This window comes from Bos indicus x Bos taurus, chromosome 11 (genome assembly GCF_003369695.1).
Source record: "Bos indicus x Bos taurus breed Angus x Brahman F1 hybrid chromosome 11, Bos_hybrid_MaternalHap_v2.0, whole genome shotgun sequence".
Taxonomy (NCBI): Eukaryota; Metazoa; Chordata; class Mammalia; order Artiodactyla; family Bovidae; genus Bos; species Bos indicus x Bos taurus.
Genome location: NC_040086.1, coordinates 2,217,179 through 2,234,209, shown reverse-complemented (window position 1 = coordinate 2,234,209; position 17,031 = coordinate 2,217,179). Strand labels below are relative to the sequence as shown.

Genomic DNA, 17,031 nt, shown 5'->3' with positions numbered 1-17,031 from the left:
CATCCCTACACTGCTAACCACGGACAGAGGAGCCTGGTGGACTGCAGTCCTTAGGGTCGCACAGAGTCAGACATGACCGAAGCGTCCCATGGACGCACAAATGTTAACACCCTGCCTGGGCAGTTGGGGTGCCTGTCTTCATCATGTTCTCTCCATGATACCTTTTTAAAGGTTTTTTTTGATGTGGACCATTTTTAAAGCCTTTCCTGAATTTGTTACAATACTGCTTCTGTTTTATGTTTTATTTCTTTGGACAGGAGGCATGTGAGATCTTAGTTCCTTGACCAGGGCTTGAACCCATAACCTCCGCATTGGAAGATGACGTCTTAACCACTGGACTGCCACAGAAGTCCCTCTGCCCATAATTCTGACTCCTACTTTTTGAGAAGCGCTGGATTCCAGGCAGGGCAGGATGCCGAGCCACTTGGCTCTGTCATTCCGTTTACTGGGTGTTGGTGGGGAGGATGTCCCCAAACCCTTCACCTCCAGGATTTAAATCCAGGCTGTCCCTTGGTGAGCAAGCTCTGAGGATGGGGCTTCTGAGAGGCCAGGGGGGTATGGAGGAGGGGAATATGGGGAAGGAGCTTTAGTTCTTGAACCCATGAAATGGGGATAAATGCTGATATTGCAAGACTATTGCGAGGGTGACAGGCAGCGTCCTTGCGAGGGCCTAGCTATCCAGAAGTTCCACTTTTCCACAAATTAGGCTCCTCTGGTGGCGCTGTCAACCCCAGTGTTCATTTCTCCCTGCTTTTGTGCTTGTTTACTCTTCTGCACGTCTATGGGATTTCCCAGGCAAGAATACTGGAGAGGGTTGCTGTCTCCTTCTCCAGGGGATCTTCCCAACTCAGGGACCAAACCCGGGTCTCTTGAATTGGCAGGCAGATTCTTTACAGTCTGAGCCACCAGAGAAGCCCGTATACCATAATAAAAGCTTATAAAAACGTAGTGATTCTTCCTCCTTCCACAGTCAGACTGGGGGTGCCTCAGGATCTCAGGTAGTGCTCCCCACGTCTGAGCACAGGGCAGGGGCAGGAAAGGGGTCTGCGCAGACTGGAGGGTGAAGCTCCGCCCTGCGCTGGCTGCCTCCCACCTTTCTGCAGTGTTTCTCTGCCCCCTGGTGGTGGGAGGGAACCTGAGAAGAGGTACACCCCCAGGGGGAGGCCAAAGGCTGCCTCGTGCCCGCTTCTTCCAGGGGTCCCCGGCCTTTCTGGCACCAGAGACCCGTTTCGGGGAAGACAACTTTCCCATGGGTGGGGGTGGGGGGCAGTTTCGGGATGATTCGAGCACGTTACATTCATTGCGCACTTCATTATTAGCCCATCAGCACCACCTCAGGTCGTCGGGCATCAGAGCCCAGAGGCTGGGGACCCCTGCTGGCCCGCTTAGCCAGGCCAGGGTCTGGAAGGTGCGGGCCTGGGCTGGGAGGGGCAGTGCAGGTAGGAGAGGGCAGGGCTGCAGCTGGGAGCTGTTGGGCTGGGCTCCAGGTGGAACTGGCTGGGGAGGGCCTGCAGGTGGGGGCTGGCGAAGATGCTATTTAAGGAAGGCGGTGGTCCTGTCTGCGATTAGGCTGCTTCGTCTCGCAGGGATCGGTGCTCTTGCTAGCTGAGGGGCCACGGGGGCCCACTGCGGGTAGCATGAGCATGGAAGGTCTCTGGCCATGGGTCCTGATTCTGGTCTGTCTGCCTGGTAAGTGGGTTGCCTCACTCTCCTACCCCCCTCACTTTGGCCCCAGCCTGTGGAGCCCATGTGGGGAATGACCAGAGGGCATAGCTGCAGCTTGCAGGGATGTAAGTTGACCAGCATGGCTCGGAGAATGGGCTTCCAGGGATGCTCCTAGAAGTCAGCTCGCAGGGGTCCCAGGGGGACCTCCGGAGGATGCTGGGGGTGGAGGGCCTGCCTCGCAGGAGATAGCAGGACTGACGCCTCCAGACATTCATGCCCTGCCCTCCGCGCCAGGCTTGCCTGGCCCGCTTCCCGAGGCATGGGCTGAGGAGGGGGCTGGGGGCAGGGTCTGAAGCTCAGCCACACCGTGGCCTCAGTGTTGGAGCCTGAGGCTGCCCCCTGCTCCCTCCTTTTCCCTCCCTCCCCTGCCTCATACTTGCCCAGACACCTGGAGCCCAGGGTTGCCTTTTGAAGCCCTGTCTTGGTCTTCCTAGTGGGTTGCCATTTCCTCCTCCAGGGGGTCTTCCTGGCTCAGGGATGGAACTCAAGTCTCCCGCATTGCAGGTGGATTCTTTACTGTCTGGGCTTCTCTAGTGGCTCAGGCAGTAAAGAATCTGCCCACAGTGTGGGAGGCCCAGGTTTGACTCCTGGGCGAGGAAGATCCCCTGGAGAAGGGAATGGCAACCCACGCCAGTATTCTTGCCTGGAGAATCCCATGGACATGTAGCCTGGCGGGCTACAGTCCATGAGATCACAAAGAGTTGGACACGACTCAGCGTCTAACCCTTGTCCCCCTAGGGAAGTTCCTTCCGCAAGGTTGTCCAGGCCTCAGGGCCAGGTGGGCTCCCAGGACTCCTCCTGGAGGCCTGCCTGAAGGGCCTGGGTCCTGAGGCCTGACAGCCCACTCCCCTCACCCCACGAGCTCTTGTCCTGCGTAACCATTGTGCGTACGTACCTGCGTCTGGGCCAGGCTTCATCGTAGGAGCACCCTCAGCCTCTCACTGCGCTGGAGCCTGTGAGACCAGATTCTCAGAAGACCTCACCCCTGAGGAGACCCAGACATCTTGGGACAAGGACATCCCTGCAATAAACCAAGGTGAGGACACTGTCTTCTCGTGGGGTGAGGAGTATGAAGTTGTCCATGTAGCCTATGAAAACCATGCTGGACACTCAGATGAGTAGAAAATGCTGCGAGGAGATGTGCCAGCTTGCTAAGGGGGCCATGGTGAGCAGTAGTTCATGGGAAACTTAAGTCTATTTTTCTGTGTCTTCTCTACTGGGGTGTTACTTTTACAAGAAGGGGGAAAAGCAGAGGTTTTAAAATATGGCGAGCCCCTTCCCTGGTGGCTCAGATGGTAAACAATCCACCTGCAATGCAGGAGACCCTGGTTCGATCCCTGGGTCAGGAAGATCCCCTGGAGAAGGGCAACCCACTCTAGTATTCTTGCCTGAATACAGAAGAGCCTGGCAGGCTACAGTCCCTGGAATCGCAGAGTCGGATGTGACTGAGCAATTGACTACACACACTTGGCTTTTATCAGGCCGAGTCTGATGTGAGTGGAATTATTAGCGGCTGTTAGGAAACATGCCTTCCACCTGGTGTGGGATGACCTGCAGGTGTGAGGCGCTGCGGGTCTCAGGAAGTGCGAGTCTCAGGCCTTCCTGCCTGGGGAAGCAGAAAAAGAAATAAAGACGGGGATTTCAGAGCACAGTGGAGGGGGCGGAGGGAGAGCTTGTCCTGGAGCTATGAACCTGCTGGGTGTGGCTCGCCCCCTCCTGCTCTGTGAGATGCTGGAGCAGAGTGGCTCACCACCTTGGGGTCACTAATTGGAGCTGGCCAACTCCAGGTCAGCCTGAGGCTGTGCTGGCACTGTTTTTCAGCGGCTGTGGAGGACACTCTGCTAGGGCTGCTGGTGGCCCGAGGACTCCTGAGCCTGTGAGCCTAGCCTAGTGACAGTCGGGAGGCCCTTTGCCGGGAGGCACACCCCCTCCCCAGCTGCTGGGGATGCTGCTGCTCAGACCTCGTTGTAGCCCGAGGCCCTCATCCAGGGATGCCGGGGAAAGTGCTTCCTCCCTTGCTTGGGGCGGCCCTCCCACAGGGGCATGCACAGGCACATGTCAAGGCGGGATAAGTCTTGGGGTCCGAAGGTCCTGTGAGGTCAGCCTGGGTGGCCCTCCTGCTGAACCCAGCCCTCCCCCGGGCGCTCCAGCTTCAATCACCTGCAGATGGCCCCCTGGCTCAGGCTCTGCTCTGGGGAGCCCAGCTTCTAGGATGCACAGGGCTCTGAGCAAACCCAGGGAGACAGTGAAGGACAAGGAAAGCTGGCTGCTGCAGCCCGTGGGGCTGCACAGTTGGACATGACTGAGCGACTGACCAAAACAGCCTAACCTTCAGGATGCCAGGCACTCTTCTAAGACTCCTGTTGGGGCTGGTGTCCTAGAAGGGAGGCTGTGCAGGGAGGGGCTGCCCACTGTGCAGGGGGAGGTGGGGGGGTGGTGGGAGGGGAGGGTGGAGCCGTAGCCCCCCTGCCGTGATAGCGAGGGCTGGACTTTCTGGGACTTGCTGCAGTGAGGGTCCAGAGTGCTACACGGATGGGTTGGGGGTGAGTGGAGCAGGAGGGCCAGGGCGTGTGCTGGAAGCGTGGCTCGGGCTGGAGCGGAGGGTGGAGATAGCTGGAAGAAATGGCAACTTCCTGGGAGCAGAGGGTGTCAGATGCAGGAGGCAGGAGCTGGGACTGGGTTGTTGTTGTTGTTTTTTTTTCCCTCTTGGCTGGGCTGCATGGCATTCAGGGTCTTAGTTCCCTAACCAGGGATTGAACCCATGTCCCCTGCTGTGGAGGTGTGGAGTCCAGCCACTAAACCGCCAGAGAATTCGCTGGGACTGGATAGTGTACATGTGTGGGTCCCGGGAGAAACGTACTGTCTGAGCAGGGAAGGGTGTGATCAGGCTGAGAAGGGCTGCACATGCTTGTAGATGGGGACTCAGAGGGGCTGTGTGACTTGGTCACACAGCCTCAGGGCCCAGGGAAGGGTGGACCCTGGAGTTGCTTGGCTGGAGGTCTCTGTTGTGGGGGTGGGGGCATGCACCACACACGTGTGTCCCTTCCTTCTCAGGGCTGATTCCAGAGGAGTCCCCAGAGAGCAGCTTCCTCCTTGAGGGTGACATCCTCCGGCCGGTGAGTGTGAGCGCGCGCGCACACACACACACACACACACACACACATGTAAAATAACCTCACAGCAGTGTCAGACCTGTGAGCTCATCCCTAGGCATCATGGGGGTGTGACTTGTGAGCCATCCTTCTTTGCTACTCACAGCTCTTCTTGCCAAAGTCAGCGCGAATGTTGTTAGGAATAAGCCAGCCTGGCGGAGGGTGTGACATCTGGAATGGTGGCAGCAGTCAGTCTGGGAGGGCTTCCTGCAGGACGGGTTTTGGAATGTCAAGCCCCAGCTTGCTACCCTGGCCCGGGGAGGCGCTCAGGGAGTACTGGGACGAAGGAAGAGGCTAGCACAGGTTGGCAGAGTGGCTGGTGGGGATGTGGGGAGGTGTCTGTGGTGAACATCGTGGGCGGCAGTGATGGTCTGAGGAAGACAGAATGAGGAATAACACACAAACCATCCTGCCTAGGGATGAGGGGCGGGTCAGAAAGGGAGAAGGCTGGATGGAAATCGGGGCCTTCTTTTAGGAGGCTGGGGATGGCAGAAGGCTCTTGAATAGGACAGTGACTTGGCGAGAGCAAGACTTCGGTGCTGGTCTGATGCTGTCCACTGATGGCTCAGCTTGAGTTGGGCGGGAGAGCCGAAGGCCAGCCCAGGCCAGGGCAGGGACCCCTAGGGCAGGGCAGGGCCCCTGTTCCCAGTTACCTAGTGAATGCACAGGGTAAACGCGGGATCCAGTAAAACCTTTGGTAGCCTCTGCAGGAAATATTTTGTCTGGGTTTCTCTTTTTTTAAAAAAATTAATTTATTTTTAAATGAAACAAAGATGAATATTCTTAATGATAAAAGGTACAATTCACAAAAAAGAGACATCATAAACCATTAGTTACCTTAACAAACAAACAAAGATACATAAAGCAAAAATCAGAAGAAATATGAGGGAAAAAGAAAAATATATGATCATAGTGAGACATATTAACATTCCTGAGAATATTTTATCAAGTGCAGAAAAAATTAAGATCTTGAATGATATCATTAATAATTTAAATATAATAGATTTATATTTAATTTTATTAATCATATCCTACAGAAAGTGTTTAAAATTTTGTATCTCATATGTTGTTATTAGATGTCCACAGGACATTTAGAAAAACTGTCGAAAAGCTAAGCATTCTGAATTTCATGGGTTTCTCTGCCCGATAGAGTAAGTGGCAACTTCTTTCTCTACAACAAAGGCCTGTGCTGCGCGTCACACAGCTGGCCACCGACCTCCCTGTTGCTGTCCCCTCTCTGATGAGCAGCCACCCTCACGGCGCACATCTTGAGGGCTCCTGGGGCCTGAGGGGTGGCAGCCTCGGGGCGGGAAGCTTGGCCGGCCGCTCCCTGAGCCGCCCTCTCTCCTCAGAGTCCCTTCCGGCTGTTCTCGGCGACCAGCAGCAAGTGGCCTAAGAATGGCGGTGTCGTGGAGGTCCCCTTCCTGCTCTCCAGCAAGTACGGTGAGTCGGCCCCAGGCCCCGGAGCCGTGGGCCTTCCTCCCTGCGCAGCCCGGCTCCTCTTCGCTTTGTTTTTCTTTAATGACATACAGCGACTTTAGTTTTCATTTTTATTTATTTGTACTGGCTGTGCTGGGTCTTCGCTGCTGCACGGGCTTTCTCTGACTGCAGTGAGCAGGGGCTGCTCGTTAGCTGTGTGCACAGGCTCCTCGTTGCGGTGGCTTCTCCTGTTGCAGAGCAGTGGCTCCAGGACGAGCCGGCTCCAGCAGTTACCACTCGTGGGCTCCAGACCCCAGGCTCAGCAGCTGTGGCTCATGGGCTTGGTTGCTCTGTGGCATGTGGGGTCTTTCCAGAACAGGGATCAAACCATGTCTCCTGCATTAGCAGGAGGCTTCTTTACCACTGAGCCACCAGAGAAGTTCCCTCTATGGGTTTTAATTCCCCTTTGTGCTTCCTCCACCATCACCCAAAGAATCCTTCTGTCAGAAGCCCTCTGTCTCATGGGCCCCTGAGCTGGGATGCTAAAGTCCTGGAGGAGCTGATGGGGAAGCCACACCTAGGGACAGTCTGATCCATTTCAAGACCAGATGGCCCAGAAGACAGTGACCAGCCCAAGGTCACACAGCCAGGGTGCACCTGGAGCCCTGCTTTTTCCTTCCCACACCATCATGCTGCCCTTTCTTCCTATCTATATACATCCACGCCCCCATTCATCCACCCCTCTATCCATCCATCCATCCTTACTTGTTTTTGGCCATGTTGTGAGGCATGCAGGATCTTGGTTCCCTGACTAGGGGTTGAACCCATGCTCCCTGCACTGGAAACATGGAGTCTTAACCACTGGGCCACCAGGAAAGCCCCATGCTGACATTTCTTGGCGTTCTACACTGGAGAATGATCTAAAGCTCAGCTCCTTCCCCCCGTGCAGACATCTGGGGGAGAGCAGTGCAGGCAGCCTGGCTGGGGCTTTAGCCGGCGGGTCTCTTCCCCAGATAAGCCTAGCCGCCAAGTCATCCTGGAGGCATTTGCTGAGTTTGAACGCTTCACGTGCATCAGGTTTGTTGCCTACGATGGCCAGAGGGACTTCATTTCCATCATCCCCATGTCTGGGTAAGTGCTTCTTGGTGAGTGTGTGAGTGTGCCTATGTGTGCATGGTGAGAGCCTCAGCTGTCTTGAGTTCAGCCTGAAATTAACAAAACTGTTGTCTAAAACCTGTGTCTGGGCCTGTCCTCCCTAGTCTAGAGTCCCCCTGCCCATCTGAGTGGTCTGCTCAGCATGAGCTAGACCTACAAATACTCAGGGCAAATACTCAGGAGAGGTGGGCAAGGAGGTGCTCAATCCTTTAAAGAACCTTCCACTCCATCTCCCAGGAGACTACATGACCTGGGGCGTGAGTGCAGGTGTCATGGGGCAGACCTGGGCTCGGATCCAGGTTCCATGGTGCAGGAGCCAGGTGACTCTGGCAAGTCCCTTAACTTCTGAGCCCCTTCTGTCTTCTCTCTGAAATGTGGGTGACGGTAATACTGCTTTCCTAGCTTGCTAGGGCCCTAAGAGAATGTGCATGAGAGCTTTGACTCGGGGCTCCCCGTGTGGAGACATTCACGTAATCAGCTGCTTCCACCATCCATGTTAACATCAGTTCTCACCAACTCCTTACAGTGCAGGCTGGAAACAGGGTTCCAGCACACCCTGTTCACAGAGGGCCAAGCAGTGGGGGGACTTGGCTACAGCCCAGGACGGGGACTCGCTCTGGGTGCTCTCTTATCCCAGGTCCTGGGAGGAGGGGCGAGGGGCCTGGGTTTGCCGATTCTCCTGGCCAATGCCCACCCAGCACTTTCATGGCCCTGCAGGTGCTTCTCGAGCATTGGCCGCAGCGGAGGGATGCAGGTGGTATCTCTAGGGCCCAGCTGTCTCCAGAGGGGCCCGGGCATCGTCCTGCATGAGCTTATGCACGTGCTGGGCTTCTGGCATGAGCACTCGCGGGCCGACCGGGACCACTACATCCGTGTGAACTGGAATGAGATCCTCCCAGGTAAGCCAGGTCGTGCATGGTGGGGGAGGTGGAGGAGAGGTGGTCCTGCCAGAAGGTGGCAGGCATGGCCTGCGCCCAGGGAATTGCCTGGCTATTTGGGAAAGGTTGTCCATCTTCCCCACGATCTGCCTGTCTCCCATGGGGAAGGTGGGATTCCTGCTTTCCTCCAAGACATGGAGAATAACCCAGATGCTGCTGCTCTGGGCCCTGAGGCTTCAGTGCCACCCAGAGTTACCCTGAACTAGGGCATCAATTTGCCCTGTCTCGTCTCTCCTCACTGACACTGGCAGTTACCTAAGGATGGAGTTGATGGTCTTATGACTCTTGCTCACTTATACTCAACCAGCAGCCCTGCATGCCTTAGACACTGCTCTTGAGGCTCAGGGCAGGGACTGTGCTCTGGTTGAGGAGCTGAGCCAAGACAGATATCTTAGAGGTAGTGGGCTATGTGTGTGTGCCAAGTGCCCGATGCAGGAGGTAGAGGGCAACCCTGCAGAGGCTGTGAGATGGCTGCTGATGGGCCTCTGGGATAAAGTATAGGGGGACCAGGTCCTGAAAAGTGGCAGTGGGAAGGCTGAGGCTGGTCTGGAGAGTGGGTCACTGCACTGGATGCCAGGGAGCTGCAGCTATGTGCTGGGCAAGGTGCCGAGGATCTGACTTCAGCAGCGGTGAGGCCCTGTCCTTGGCAGAGGGGGACAGCCTGACATAGGAGGTGAGAGGAGTCGAGACAATTGATTCATGAGGGAGGAGAGCAGAGGTGAGTGATTTGGGTTTGAGGGTATGGAAGCAAATGAACGCTTGAAAGGCTTTGTGTAAGAGGAGGGCTTCTGGTATGAGTGCCTTTGCTGCTGTTGTGGGGTTACGCGGAGGGGAGGAGGCCCAAGACAGCAGCCATCGTACATGGATGCCCCCCATGCCGAGAATGGGATGGGAAAATGGGCAGCGCCTCTTAGTGGGATGGGGGATAGAGATTGAGATCAGAGATTAGTCTAGACGTGGGGAGGCCATAGTGACACCACGCTATAAAAATAGAATACAGTCCTTTCGGTGCTTATGGAGGGACTTCCCAGGAGGTCCGGTGGTTAGGATTTCATGCTTCCATTCTAGGGAGCATGTCACTGCGCAGTGAAGACAAAAAAAAAGCTCAAGTGCCCATGGAATCCTTGTAAAGACTTATGATAGCCACAAGACCTTCAAATTTGAAAAAGTAGAGTTAATACAAACATTTTGATCATGATGTAAAAAGTAGAAGCTAGTAACAAGTGAAAAATGTTATCTATTTGAAAATTAAAATTTAGAAAACAACAAACCTTTTTTGAAGCTATGGAGTTAAAGAAATTGCAGGAATTCTTAGAGCATGAAAATTAGAACCAAGTGTTCATAGCTAAAGCAACCCACGGGGAAAATATGTAGACTGAAATACTTAGATCAACAAAGATAGAGGACAAATTCGGCATTTCAATTCAAGTTAAGCAAAAAAAGGGAATTCGTGAAGGGAAAAGCAGAAATTAATGAGTTAGAAAACAAAACAGCACTAATAAATGAAAAAGCTGTTTTTTCTTTTAACAATAAAATTAAACAGCAGCTACCCTAATGGAAAAAATTGCTAAAGAACAAGGAAAAATGAGAATGTTTGTACTTAGTTAATATGTAAAGAACAAACGGCTAAAATACACAAGCCAGTAACATCAATTAACTGTGGAGGCGGTAACTCAAGGGAGATGGAGTGGGGAGCATTATGTATCTTCATATTTTCTGAGATTTGAGTCAGATGAATATGTTGCCTACTCAAAGTTATGTTTAATAACTTAAAGGATTTTAAAAGGAAAAAGTAAGCACTCTACTGGGTAGGTATTTCCAGGCAGGGATGGGATATAAAGGTGTTAGATTACCATTTTAGTGGTGAGGAGGCTGCTGGTGACCATGGGTGAGTGTAAAGGCAGCTGGCTGGGCCTGGGGTCTTTAGGGGAGCAAAGATGGGGGTACAGCCGTTCTTTCAGAGGCTCACTGAAGGGCAGGAGAGAAGTTGAGGGAGGGAAGCTTGTTGCTCCCAGGCCTGCAGGGGCCAAGGGACAGGAAGAAGCAAGCGCTCTGGCCAATGGGAAAAGGCTGAGCTCCACACCTGGGGTTGGGGGTGGGGCAGGTGCTGTTGGCTGGGGGCAGGGAGGGCGGGTGGCTTTGCTTCTGGGGGTGGGGCATACCCCCGGTGGATGGTGGGCTCACAGGTCTCCAAGCCTGGGGTGGGGAGGAGGAGCGGGGTGAGGAGTAGGCCCTTGGTCTCACTGGTAGTGGGCATCCAAGGCTCTGAGCAGCGTGGGACTTCTTGAGAGCTGGACTATATTAGTATAAAGATAGTTTCACACAGGGCGAGCCTGAGAGGAGGAGAGACGGGGGAGAGAAGTCTTAGCAGGCAATGGCGGGCCAGCCACCAAGTCCCTGTGCTTGTATTAATACATCAGCTGGCGCAGATCTGGAACCCTCCCAGGGCACCGAGGAGACGGGGATCAGAAACGGGGGTGGGGTGAGGAGATGCACTCTGGGTGTAGTTTTGGACCCCCTCAGGTGGGCTGGACACTTCCAGGAACCCCCTGCCGCCTTCCCTTCCTCCCCTGCCCCCCTTCCCCATCGCCAAGTGCTTTTTTCAGGTTTTGAAATGAACTTCATCAAATCTCGGAGCAGCAACATGCTGGTGCCCTATGACTACTCTTCAGTGATGCACTATGGGAGGTGAGGACCCCTTTTCTGGCTTTCTTCCCTCCGCACAGTCCTGCCAGCCCAGCCAGTCTGGACTCAGGCCCCTGCCTCCTGGGTTTCAGGCTCGCCTTCAGCCGGCGCGGGCTGCCCACCATCACTCCACTCTGGGCCCCCAGTGTCCACATTGGCCAGCGATGGAACCTCAGCAACTCGGACATTGCACGGGTCCTCAGGTTTTATGACTGCAGCCCAAGTGGCCACGAGCCCAGTGGGAAAGGTGAGTGACAGGGAGCAGAGCGATTTGAGGAGCTGGAAGAAGGTTGAAGTGGAATTAGTGAGGGTCAAGTGCTAGGAGGTGAGTCTGTAGAGGTGAGCAGGGCAGACCAGGGGCTCACCATTCAGATGCAGAAAAAGCACTTGAAAAAAAATTAACAATCAGCTATGATTAAAAACTGTTAGCAAATAGGAATAGAGGTCACTTTCCTAACTTTAACGTACCTACAAAAAAAACAGACCAAAAATCATTTTAAATGTCAAAACATTAAGACAAGTTTTCCACTCTTGTCTCATCTATTCAACAATGTAGTAAGTCTTAGCCCTTGTGGTACAACAAAAAATGAAGTCTTGAGGTTTGAGAAGGAAGAAAAGAGTCGCTATTCATAGATGACAATCTGCATTGAAGGAATCGACAAAAAAATTACTAGAACTAATACGAATTTTTAAAGGTGAATAGAATCAATATACAAAAGTCAGTTGTATTGTAATGCAGCATCAATTTATTAAAATACATTTTAAGCCTTTAAAAAGATGCAGCTGGCCCAGGCAGGGGTGAGTGCAGAATCGGGCAGTGGCTGTGCAAGGGAGAAGCAGGAGGCGTGATGAAGATCCACAGGAAAGAGAATTGAGACGGCTTCGAGTATTCTTTTCCTTTACAGGTTATTATAACGTGTTGACTATAGTTCCCTGACTATAGTACCAGGCCCGCTGATTTTTAGCTGAGCACATGGCTGGCTAGGATAAAGTCTACATTTGCCAGTCTCCCTTGCATTTGGGCATGACCAGGTGACTGCCTTCTAGCTTGTGAGATACCCATCAGTTGGCAACTGTTATTTTGTCTTGTGAAGAAACATTCTTCTGAAGTTGGTTGCCCTGGTGACCTTCTCTCATCACCATTACCTCATTAGTAACTGGGGAAATGCAAATAAAGACCACAGTACCCTTTTTTATCCCTTAAGTTGGCAGAAGTTTAGAAGTCAGATACTGCCAAATACAGATAAGATGATGAAGCGATGATGACATCCATACTCTGCTGATGGGCGTATAAATGCTGCACCATCTTGGAAAACAATTTGGCAGCTTGCAAAGTTGACGTGTGTATACCCCACGACTCAATCTACTCCTTAGTATTTTCGCACACGTGTACTCCCAACTCCAGCAATAGGCAGTCTCCACTCTACGTTCTGTGTCTGTAGGTTTGCCTACTCCGGGCATGTTGTATAAACAGAATCATACAAGACGGCCTTTTGTGATCGGCTTCTTTCACATAGGATTCTGTTTTCAAGGTTCATCCACGGTATAGCATATCAGTACAGCCGATCCTCGAACAGTCTGAGGGTTAGTGGCGCTGACCCTCTGTCGACAGACCCTCTGACTGCCTACGGCTTCACAGTCAGCCCTCCACATCCAAGGATTCCACTGACCGTGTGGTACTGTAGAACGTTTGCTGAGAAGTCACGTATCAGTGCGCTCGTGCAGTTCAAACCTGTGTGGTTCAGGGTCAACTGTATTTCATTTTTATTGTTGAAGGATATGCCACATCTTGTTTATCCATTATCAAAGGATCTTTGGGCCATTTCTAGTTCTACTGGGACAAACATTCATGTACAAGATTTTATGTGGACATGTATTTTCTTTTCTTTTGGATATATACGTAGGAGTGAAATTTCTGGGTTCTTTGGTAACTCCATACTTTACTGCTAAATTGTTTTCCAAACTGGCTGCACTCTTTTCCGCTTCTACCAGCAGGTATATGAAGTTTCATATGAAGCCTTTGTCACCACTTCGGGTTATAACCATGCCCAAGTGGGTGTGAAGTGGCATTTTGTTGTCGCTTTGGTTTGCGTTTCCTGAATGGCTGTGAACACCTCTTTATCTGCTTATAGGTCTTTTGTATATGTTTGGAAAAGTGTTCAAATCTTTTGCCTGTTTTTTGGTTGGGTTGTCTTTTACTGGTAAATTGTGGGAGTTCTTTGTATATTCTGAATCCGTGTCCCTTATAGGATATATCATTTAGAAATATTTTCTCACATTTTATCGGTTGTTTAACTTTCTAGATGGTGTTCTTTGCATCAAAATTTCAAATGTTTATAAGCAAAGTCCAACTCACATTTTCTTTTATCACTGTGCTTTTGGTGTCATATCTAAGAAGAATTTGCCTAACTCAAGGTCATGTAGATTTAATCCAATGTATTTTGCATGTACATCAGGCCTTCCCTGGTGACTCAGATGGTAAAGAATCTGCCTGTGATATGGGAGACCTGGGTTCAATCCCTGGTTTGGAAAGGTCTTCTGGAGAAGGACATGGCAATCCACTCCAGTATACTTGCCGGAAAACGCCATGGACAGATGAGCCTGGTGGGCTACAGTCCATGGAGTGTCAAAGAGGTGGACGTGCGCTGTGCTTAATAGTTCAGTCGTTTTGCATGTGATTATGCAGCTCCAGCACCATTTTGCAGACTTATTTCCTATGATATCAAATATTAGAAAGATTAAACATTAAACAATAAGAGACAATAGCAAGAGTTTTGTGGGTCACAATTTGAGAGGTTTGATTAGCTTTAAGAACAGAATTGAGAGGTGGCTGGAAGTGGTCATGGATCAATGGAAAGTGCATCAAGATAGTGGATATACAAGCAAGTTTGGGTATGGAAATAATGACCCCGTGGAGAAGGGGGAATGGATTCATGGGGCAGAAGAATATCTAGAATATTCGAGAAGGAGCTGTTCTTCTTGGGAGCAGAGGCACTTTCTTGGACCTAGTGGCAAGGAAGAAGATGGGAGCAGACTCCAGTTGGTGTGTGGTCTTGATGTGCTATGAGGGGCTTCCGTCCCAGGCATTGATGGCAAGAGTGAGGTGAGAGGCTGGGGAGAAGAGGATGTGTGGGGAGGGAAAGGTGTGGAGTGGCTGACTGGGGCACAGGAGAGGAAACCTCTGAGAGACACTCGGTGGGGGCGCAGTGGTGCTGGGCAGCCGACGGAGGTGGCCCAGGTTGGTCACTTCGTGCTCTAGGACTGGGGTGCTGTGGCAGTTCTGCCAGAGTGGGGGTGCCTGGGGATGTCTTGGGGACCCATGCCAGGTGTGGAGGGTGTTTTGGAAGTGAGGAGGCTATGGAGCAAGAAGATGGGCTTTTGGGGCTCAGCGGGGCTGGGGGGTCATGGTGCTGAGGCAAGTGGGCTGGAAGCAGAGGAGGCAGAGGTCAGAGGGTGGGCTGCTGGGGCCCAAGACTTTAGGGGGCGTGGTTTCTGCAGGTCCAGGCAGGGAGCGGCCTGGGAACTCACTGGCTGAAGTGTGTCAACTCAGATGGGCCAGTGTTCACAGATGGAAGATACGGCCTCATTAGGAAGCAGCTGGAGAATGGGCAAGGATCAAAGCAGTGCTTAGGGGGTGTGGCTGGCCAGCCAGATAACTTGGGCCCAAAATGAAGAGTCTTAGGAAGTAGCCGGTGGCAGCCAGCTGTGGTCTGGGAGTGGCGGTGAAGGGCCAGCAGGACCCACTCTGCTGAGCTCATGGGCCTGACAGTCATGTGTGTCCTGCTGACACCCTGGGTCAGGGTGTAGCTGCAAGTGTAGAAGTTCTGGAAAAGGCTTCAGATACAGGTAAGGGATGAGGTGGTGTTGTGTAGAGTGGCCCCGGGGGGGTTGTGCTGAGGGCTGCAGTGCTCGGTAAGGGGGTTGGCCATCAGCGGAGCCAGGGTATGATAGGAGGTCACTGAGGGTCCCAGTGGCTGACCGTCTGACAGTGACCTCTGGGGCCAAGTGGGGAGGGGATGGCATGGCTCCACGCTTCTTGTCTCTCTGGGGAGTTGGGGATCAGGGTTTCGAAGGTGTTGGGCAGTGGCATGGCAGGAACATGGTGGGTTCTAGGTCTCTATGAACAGGCTGAAGGGTGCTCTGGCTCTCACACTGTCCTTCTGTGACTTTGGGACATAACCTGTCTTTCCTGCTTTAGGGCTCCAGACCCCCGGGAGTGGTAGGAGCCCCACTCCTGGCTCTAGATCACGGCTGCAGCAGCTTCTGAAGGCACTGTTGGAGGAATCCAGGAGATCTGACCCCAGAGGCTTCGGGGCAGAAGACCAACATGCTGCTGCCAAGTCTGAAGAGAGCCTTCGTGCATGGAAGCCCTCCGCCCTGAGGAATTCCGAAGTGAAGGCCTCTGCCGACCCTGCCCCGTCAGCCCCCAGCTTCCTCCCTGAGGCCAAGGCCTGGGGCAGTCTTTCCTGACATTGCCCTGGCGCCACCCCGGCAGCACCAAGTGCCCCATCTCTAGAAGAAGACCAATCCACATCCGTCTAGGCTCTTCTGGGGAACCCTGCTCTGCCAGGGGCCCGTGCACCCAGAAATCACTGTATGAGGACACCCAGAGGTCAAGCCTGTGGCCCTTGGCCACTCTGGGCAGCACCCCTGCCTTCCAGCTTCTCTGGCTCCCCCATCTGAGGCTTGGGCCCCTCTCTCTGCTCCTTCCTTCCTGGTCATGTTTCCCCAAGGGCTCCTAGGACAGAGAGACCCTCTAGGTCAGTCGGGGGAGTGCTGACTCTGCCAGCTTTCATCTCCTGCCTCAGCCCCTGGGGAGAATGGGAGGTGACTTCTCCACGGCTCCAGGGACAAGGGACCTGGAGGGCTGGGCCTCCCTGAAGGCCCCGGGAGCCCCTCTGAGGTTGAGGCGCAGCCCCCCGCAGGGACTAACGAACCCTCAGGCCGCCCCGTGCTCGGGACCCTGGGAGCAGCCCCTCTCCCGGTTGTCTGAGCGCTGGGAACCTGGGAAAGCAGCCCTGCGCTCCAGGAGGCTTCCAGAGCCCCACTTCCTCCCTTGCCTCCCGGGGAGGTGAAGAGGTGGGGGCCCTAGGTGCAGGGAAATTTGCTGCGGGAAACTCAGCAAGAACATGAGGACCTGAAGTCAGGACTCAAGAGCTGTCCCCCCCGCTGCGCTTTCCAGGAACTTTGCCTCTGCTCAGAGCCCGCGCCCCCAGACTTGGCCCGAGGACGACGCCCTGGAAGGTGGGGAGGGGCTGCGGGGCCACCCTGACTGTCTTTCTTCAGCCAATCCCCACTCCTCTCCTTCAGCTGCCGGCCTCCCTGGTGAGGGCTGTTCAGGGTCAAGAAAGTCTCTAGGGACTGCAGTGAGCGACCCCGTGCAGGTCTAGGGGCCTGCTTTGGGTGGGAGGGCAGCAGGAGCCCCTGCCCGTCCCAGTGGGGCCAGGTCCCCCTGATGTCTTGGGAAAAGTAGAAATAAAGTTGGGAACGTGCTCCAGGAGTCTGGTGCTGGGCTGTGCTGTCTACCTCATACCCGGTGCCTTGACCTCCCCTGACTGCCCTGGGAGGGGCCTTTTAGGCACTGAGACCCACATTTCAGAGTCAGGAACAGACTCGGGGAAGCAAACTGGTGTGCCCAAGGAAATAGGGCTGAGCAGCAGGGCTGAGACGCGCCCTCTGCCGTCCTCTTCACTGTGTCAGGGGGCCTGGAGCCTCTGCCCTCAGTCTATCTGTGGTTTCAGTCTTGAGTCAAGGATTTTCTGAGACTGCGCAAGGGCCTGAGTTCAGGTGTGAATGTCAGGGGAGGACTGTGGTGTAGAGAAGCTGTCCCTTGTCTTGCTTCCAGACCTGGGAGGTGGGGTGCCACAGTTTACAGTAAGGAAGTAGGGCTCTGGCCATGATCCTAGCAGGGTGACCGCTCCCCTGGAAGATTCCCAAGAAAAGACTTTGGGCCAACC

At 53.5% G+C, this 17,031-nt stretch overlaps 1 protein-coding gene across 1 annotated transcript; it reads left to right on the top strand.

Moving 5' to 3' along the window:
* Positions 1-1,585: 1,585 nt before the first annotated feature.
* Positions 1,586-16,574, top strand: ASTL (astacin like metalloendopeptidase). The gene is made up of 9 exons (XM_027554562.1): positions 1,586-1,689; positions 2,636-2,761; positions 4,780-4,841; positions 6,230-6,320; positions 7,310-7,427; positions 8,169-8,350; positions 10,996-11,077; positions 11,167-11,321; positions 15,273-16,574. The coding sequence occupies exons 1-9, from the start codon at positions 1,638-1,640 to the stop codon at positions 15,542-15,544; spliced, it is 1,140 nt and encodes a 379-aa protein (XP_027410363.1). The 5' UTR covers positions 1,586-1,637; the 3' UTR covers positions 15,545-16,574.
* The last annotated feature ends 457 nt before the right edge of the window (positions 16,575-17,031 follow it).